The sequence below is a fragment of the Phoca vitulina genome, unplaced genomic scaffold (genome assembly GCF_004348235.1).
Source record: "Phoca vitulina isolate PV1807 unplaced genomic scaffold, GSC_HSeal_1.0 scaffold12, whole genome shotgun sequence".
Taxonomy (NCBI): Eukaryota; Metazoa; Chordata; class Mammalia; order Carnivora; family Phocidae; genus Phoca; species Phoca vitulina.
In genome coordinates this window covers 32,109,717-32,117,492 of record NW_022589715.1, presented here as the reverse complement: position 1 = coordinate 32,117,492, position 7,776 = coordinate 32,109,717, and the positions used below count along the sequence as shown (strand labels likewise).

General features: G+C 35.6%; 1 protein-coding gene across 2 annotated transcripts in view; it reads right to left on the bottom strand.

The window, feature by feature from the left end:
* Nucleotides 1-298: 298 nt before the first annotated feature.
* WDPCP (WD repeat containing planar cell polarity effector) overlaps nucleotides 299-7,776 on the bottom strand; it is a 399,135-nt gene continuing 391,657 nt past the window's right edge. For both annotated transcript variants that reach the window (XM_032410864.1, XM_032410865.1), the window contains one exon: nucleotides 299-1,407. In XM_032410864.1, coding sequence (XP_032266755.1) covers nucleotides 1,371-1,407 — 37 coding nt within the window. In that variant the 3' untranslated portion in view covers nucleotides 299-1,370. The remainder of the gene's footprint in view (nucleotides 1,408-7,776) is intronic.

Genomic DNA, 7,776 nt, shown 5'->3' with positions numbered 1-7,776 from the left:
CATGAGAGACTATGGACTCTGAGAAACAAACAGGGTTTTAGAGGGGAGGTGGGGGGATTGGTTAGCCCAGTGATGGGTATTAAAGGAGGGCACGTACTGCATGGAGCACTGGGTGTTATACGAAAACAATGGATCTTGGATCACCACATCAAAAACTAATGATGTATTGTATGGTGACTAACATAACATAATAAAATTAAAAAAAATAATAAAATAAATAAATCTTTAAAAAAAAAAACCAAATGGAGACCAGCCTTGAAAATTCTCTCAACAGGGAATTAATGGTTGATGGGGAACTTTCTATAGATCTTCCTTGACTTTTGATGGGGTTACATCCTGATAAACCCATTGTAAGTTTCAAATACTCAAAGTGGATGATGCATTTCATACCCTAACCTACCAAACATCATAGCTTAGCCTAACCTACCTTAAATATGTTCTGAACACTTATATTAGCCTATAGTTGGGTCAAGTGATCTAACACAAAGCCTATTTTCTAATAAAGTATTGAATATCTCATGTAATTTATTGAATACTGTACTGAAAGTGAAAAACAGAATGATTGTATGGGTATGGAATGGTGGTAAGTGTGTTGGTTGATTACCCTCCTAATCATGTGGCAGATTGGGCGCTGTGGTTGGCTGCCACTGCCCAGCATCACAAGGGAGTATTGTACCACATATTGCTAGCCCAGGAAAAGATCAAAACTCAAAATTTGAAGTATGGTTTCTACTGAATGTGTATCACTTTTGCACCATGATAAAGTCAAAAAAATCCCAAGCTGAACCATCCTAAGTCAGGGACCATCTGTAATGGAGAATTCCAGTTATTAATTTTAGCATCACTAAAAGACATTGTATACTTCATGTTGTGATATAATAAAGAGCACACAGTATCCTTTGTTATTTTTTGTGATTTGGAACACAAAGCAACAATTTCCCTAGATTTGTTTATAGGAACATATATAAGAAAAGCAAAATAATTATAATTTCTAATTATAGGGGATTTACAGATGATATATATTCTTCTCCCTTATTCCAGACATGTAGTTTGTCTCTGGGAAGGGATGTGCAAAGCTTGGTGTATCTAGAATTATAGGTAAGAGACAAATAGCTTGGTCTATAAGGAAAAGGTATTACATGGTGGTGTCAGGGTGTTTCAGGCCCCATTTAGAGGATCTTCCTGGAGATCTGCCATATCTTCAGAATGCAGTTCAGGACCTCTGTCCACCTGTTTTCAGTTGTACATGAAATAGCAAAACCAAAGCATCTTTTGTTACAATTTTTTTCTGTATATATAAATGGCATCATCTTAGGTTATTTTCTGCTTTTGTAATTCTCTCCTTGAAAGCTTCAGTTTCCCAACTTTTTTCATTTCTCTTTGTTGTCATAGGAAAGGTATGTGAACCTAGATTCAACAAATATGGCAGAGAGATAAAAAATAGACCCAAAGAAATAGTGAAGAACAGTAAAGGCACATAGATATTTCTACTTTGTCCTCAATGGCATACATTTCATTATTTTGAAACCATACATTTAAATATTTTAATATAGCTGCTTGAGGTCCAAATCCAAGGATAACTACTTTCGGGAAACAATAAATGTATAAATAAAGGCTCCTTAAAATGAGTCTGTTTCCTTCCTCCCTTCCTCCCTTCCTTCCTTCCTTCCTTCCTTCCTCCCTCCCTCCCTCCCTCCCTCCCTTCCTCCCTTCCTCCCTTCCTCCCTTCCTCCCTTCCTTCCTTTCCTTTCCTAGAGCAAGTCAGTCGAGGGAGGGGCAGAGGAAGAGGGAAACCAGCAGATTCCCCACTGAGTGGGGAGCCCAATATGGGATCCATCCCAGGATCCCAAGACCATGACCTGAGCCAAAACTAAGAACCAGATGCTTAACTGACTGAGCCATCGAGGCACCCCAAAGTGAGTCCCTTTAAACTGGAATTGAAAATCACCGTAGGGCAGCTGGGTGGCACAGTTGGTTAAGCACGGGACTGTTGGTTTTGGCTCAAGTCGTGATCTCAGGGCTGTGAGATCAAGCCCCAAGAGGGGCTCCGCACTCCGCCAGGAGTCTGCTTCGCCCCTCCCTCTCCCTCTACCCCTCCCTGCCAAACTTTGTCTCTCTCTCTCAAGTAAATAAATAAATCTTTAAATAAAAAATGTTAAAATCACCGTAATAGTAACAATACAATTAATACAATATAATTAACTAAAAACAATACAGTTAACTAAAAAAATAAAAGGTAAAAACATATAGAAAAGCTTATATTAATAAAAGGTAGGTTATAATTTCAACTCTGCACAAATTCTTAGGAGGAACAAAGAGTAAATCAATTAGGTGGGTGGGGAGTGGTCCTAGTTTTTCTGACTAGATTGTCTAGAAGCGTTATATGGCATCTTTAACTTCACATTTGACTTTCACAACACACATCATCATAAAGAGGGCCACTTTTTCAAGAAATACTTAAGGACTTCATCTTTCTGTGGCTTCTATTAATACTTTGATAATAAACTCATTTTCTTTTGGAATTCTTTTAATTTCATTATCCTTATGGAATTTCTCTTTTTCACTTAATCTAAGAGCCATTTCCTCATTTATCAATGGTTTTTGCATGAGATCTGAACATTTCTCCAACATCCCTTTCATTGAGCTCATGAAATATTCTTTTGTGCAAGGTTTTTAGTTGTTTATTAATGTCTTTTATTACTATGTTAGGTGTTTGCATAGCTGACAATCTGTGAAAGCACTGACAACCTAGCACTTAATAGGTGGAATTAAATGATTATATTCACCGTGGAGGGATATTTGAGTGGGGACTGAGGTTATAAGTAGTTAGCTCATTCTTAAATATTTCACATTATGAAGACTGTTGTTGCTCTATATAAACTCATATAACTATAGGGTTTCAGATAATGAATACTAGGTAATAAGGACCCCCCCTATAGCTGAAATGTTATATTTTGAATGCAGAGTTATGAAGTTGGAATGCTCTGAGCTTTGTGGAAGAAACATACTATGTAGGAAGTACAGTGAAGTCCACTAATAAAGGTTAAGGGTTTCAAAATATATAATACTAATAAGGCTTTGTACATGAAATTATACTTTTATGTTTTTCATTTCACTTAGTTAATAAAAAGACTACATTCCAAACCAAAACACTAACCCTTAAAATACATAAATTTTGGAGCTTTGGATTTTTAAGGTATTTGCTTTTCTAGTTCTAGTACTGGAGAACTACGATTCTATAATAGAGCCATGAATCTGTAAAGCACCTCATTCCCTCTTAGCTTTTCTTGAGACACATTAAAGCCACAACAAAATGAAACTTCTCTTTCACAGTAAGCTTTAGTGGGTCAGAAAATGAAAATAAGAAAATTCATTGGAGACCAGATTAGGCTGGAGAGAAAATGGAAATATTCTTTTTTTGTTCTCCAGCTGTCATTATATATCTTCCTCACATTATCTTGATGAGCTTTCTTAAACACAGAGATTCAGTGAAAACCTGTAAATATCTTTTGGTTGTCAAAATGCCAATACCCTTTAATCTTTATGTTTTAAAAGAGCTTAAGACTGACGGTCTTCTTTGGAAAAATGTTTAAAATTGGCCAGTTTTAGTCATATGCTGGGGCTTAGAAAAAGGTGTCTGTACTTGTTTTATGTTTGCGGCCTATAAAACCAAAAACTATCTTGGGGATAATTTGAACTTAATCAGTCCTGTGTAATATACATTAAGTTACCTTAATAGCCGCACATTGGAAATGCTCAGTATATTCTACAATTATTTCAGTTTAAGATGCAGAAATGGACTTCCTAGACATATGCCATATGTTCTCTTCTTATGCCAAGTTAACAAGAATTAAAAGACTGAGATGAATAAACAAGGTCAACTTAAGCTGAGCCAAATTAGACAACAGAATAATTGTCAGATTTTCTGTTGGCAGGGACAGTTTGTTTTGAGCCAATCTTCATGAATTATAGGCTGTAAATTTTTTTTTTCTGGTAAGTCTACCGCCAGGCATTCTGTTGACAATTTTCTTTGTTTTGTAAACACTGAAAATTTTCATCAATTATATTGTTTATAGGTACACATAAGGATTATGGATAGATGGGGGTTTTTGTTTGTTTGTTTGTTCTAAATTAAAGGAAATTTGCTTAGATACAAATCAAATAAAACCAAGCCAAAATGTAGTAACTTTTACAGGAGAGTATTTAATTTGGAGTTTCTTAGGCATGAATTCAGATATAGTAAATAGCAGGAAACTAATATTACAATTAATTTATGACAGTAAATATAAAAGTAGATACATTTGTTACAAATACAAGGTTTGATTGCTCTACAGTAAAGAATCTTAGACCTTGAAGGGGCTATTCTAATACAAATGGGAAAATTGAAGCAACCAGAGAAATGGAATTATTTTAAATATAATAACTAGTTTAGAGCAGTACCAAATCTAAAGGTGAATATTTAGTCCTAGGATCATTTAATTTATTTATCATTACCCCTCTCACTCTGCCCTTTTTCTTTCTAAACTGCTTTCTCTTCGAGTTGTTTAACTTTTTTAAACTGCCATGTCAAAAATAGGAGAAAAACTAACCATTTGAATAATGTCTGTCTTAGCCACATCAAAAATATGAAAACCAACTATGTGAATAATAGTGGTAGTGACATATAAAGTATAAAATCTCAGTCAATTCACATAATGGTGATTTTTAAAAACACTCACTTACACCCTAGATGTAGTAACTACTATTACTGTGTAAGTGCCTGATTATTTTGGGGTATCTAAAGTGTGTATTTAACACACTTATTACCAGCTTTATATTCTTATAGCCTATATATTCTTGTATTACAAAAATAATTATTTTGCTTATTCAGTAAATATTTATTAAGCATCTGTTACATGCCAGGCACTTTTCTACATCCTGGAGGATCCAGCAGTGAAAAAAAAAAAACAAACAGACAAACCTCTACCCTCATACAGTTTATATTCAAGTAACTTCGTTCATAAACTCAAGCACAGTACAGTCTATTCAAAACCAGTTTTCAGTTGGCTTCTGAATTATATTTAGTTCAAGTTAATTCAGTTTATTTCACCATAGGCTACTCAGAAATTAAAATTTTATTCAGTCATATAAGCATATGAAGAATGTAAATAATGGATGGGAGGGAAGGATTTAAAATTAAGAGGACATTTTATAAAGTAGGTTGATATTTTATGGTTCATTCATTCATTCATGGATGGGATATTTGTTGAATGCTCACTCTGTGGCTGGTACTGGGTTGGATGCTGTGGATACAACAGTGAGCAAAAGTAGATACACCCTTAACCCCTGGTGAGTGGGCCCATGCTGCCATTCCATTCACTCTGCTTCTCTCTCTTTTAGAGCCTGAGACATTACTGAACTCCTCTAGACAAAAACTTTTAAGTATCTTGGGGTAGCTAAACTTCCCCAATGCAGTTCTGGTATTCAAATTGAGCCCTGAGCCCTAGCATTCAGATGGTGAAGTGTGAAAACAGACCTCACTTCAAATTTCCACTGATATCAAAGCAGCTTTCCCTATCAAGTCAGCCCAGTCATTCAAAATGATCTGTTAAAGATGCAGAACACATCTTAACACTTTGTATTAATTCCTCCTTGCTGCCATAACCAATAGCCACAAATTTAGTGACTTAAGCAGGGTGCATTCCTTTCTGGAAGTTCTAGAGAATAATCTACTTTCTTGCCTTTTTAAGCTTCTAGAGGCCACTCTGCATTCCTTGGCTCATGGCTCCTTTCCTCCAAAGCTAGCAGTGGTAGGTGGAGTCCATCTTGTCATGAGTTACTGGACACTGATTCTTCTGCCTCTCTCTACCACATTTAAGGACCTCTTTCACATTTAAGGATTACATTAGGCCCATCTAGATAATCCAGCATAAACTCCCTGTTTTAAAGTCAGATGATTAGCAGCCTTAATTCCACCTGCTACCTTAATTCCCCTTTGCCACGTAATATATTTATAGAATCTTGGGATTAGGATGTGGACATCTTTGGGAGGCCATTATTCTGCACACCATACACTCTAATATCCTTTATTGTCTTCTCACTGCAATTAAAACAAAGATCTTACACACTGACATGGCCTACAGGCCCTAATAATTTATTATCTTCCATGCCCCGTTTATAGTTTAGCTGTATTGGCTCTCTGTTACTTAAACCTCCCAAACTTATTTCTACCCTAGGGCCTTTGCATGTGCTGTTACCCCTCCCTAGAATCTACTGGCAGTATACCACATTTTCACATAGATGACTCCTTGTCATTCAGCCCTTAACTCAAATAGTGCCTTTACTCTAATCACCAATTCTTTGTATTTTTTCCTAGTACTTACCATTAATTGAATGACCTTAGTTATGTATTTTTGCTTGTTTCTTATCTGTATCTTTCCTCTTCCTCCCCCCCACCCCCACACTTGAGAACTTGAAGAGTGCGGCAGGCCTTGCAGTGTGCTAACTACGCACCAGGCATTGTGCTAGGGCTTAAAGAAATGATAGTATCTAAGAATCATGATGGTTTTTGCCTTCATGGAGTTTATAGGTTAATGAGGAAGCAGATAGTAATCTAATAATCACATAAAAATACAAGTGTGACAGTGTTACAAAGCTTTATAGTTAGGGTATTTTAGTATCCGGTGGACTAGCTCCTCTTAGTTTCTTCTTTGTTTTGTTTTTCTTTTTTTATGTTAACCTTAATATCACTTTGTCTAACTCAATAAAAAAGTATGTTGGTCTTTTTATTGGGATTACATTAAATTTAGTTAATTTATTATTTATTATTTTTTTTAAAGATTTTATTTATTTGACAGAGACACAGCGAGAGAGGGAACACAAGCAGGGGGAGTGGGAGAGGGAGAGGGAGAAGCAGGCTTCCCACCAAGCAGGGAGCCCAGTGCGGGACTTGATCCCAGGACCCCAGGATCACGACCCAAGCGGAAGGCAGACACTTAATGACTGAGCCACCCAGGTGCCTCTAAATTTAGTTAATTTAATAATTTAATATAATACATTAATTTAGAGAGAACTGACATCTTTATGATGTTGAGTCATCCTATTCAAGAAAAGGGGATATCCTCTCATTTGCTCAAGGCCATTTTTATGTATGTCAGAGTGTTTTAAAATTTCCATCATGTGAATTTTGTATATTTGTTGTTCAGTTTATTCCTCAGTATTTAATCTTTGTTGATAACATAAATGGAGTTTTCCTCTACCATTATATCCTCTAACTCATTTGTGTATATGAAGGCTATTGGTTCTTGTACATTAATTTTACTTCTTTCTACCTTACTATTTTTGAAATATTTGATTATGTTTTATCATTGATTCCCTAGGGCTCTTCTGTTATATTGTCATATCATTGCAAATGAAGATACTTTTATTTCCTTACCAATTTTTGTTCTCTAGTTCAAGGATTGGCAAAATTTTTCTGCAAAGTACTAGATAATAAATTTTTAGGTTTTGAGGACCATACAGTCTCAACTACTATAGATGATAAATAAATGAATGGGTATGGTTTTATTCTAATAAAACTTTATTTATAAGAATAGTCAGCAGGTTTGGATTTGGCCAGTGGGTCATAGTTTGCCCCTTTGATCTGGTTGATTGATCTAATTGTAATGGCTAATAACTCTAGTACAGTGTTGAACAGTAGCAGAGATAGTGGGTATTCTTGCCTTGTTTCTGATCTTAGCAGAAATGCCCTTAGTGATTCCCCATTAAATAAGATACCAGCATTAGGACTAAGTTATA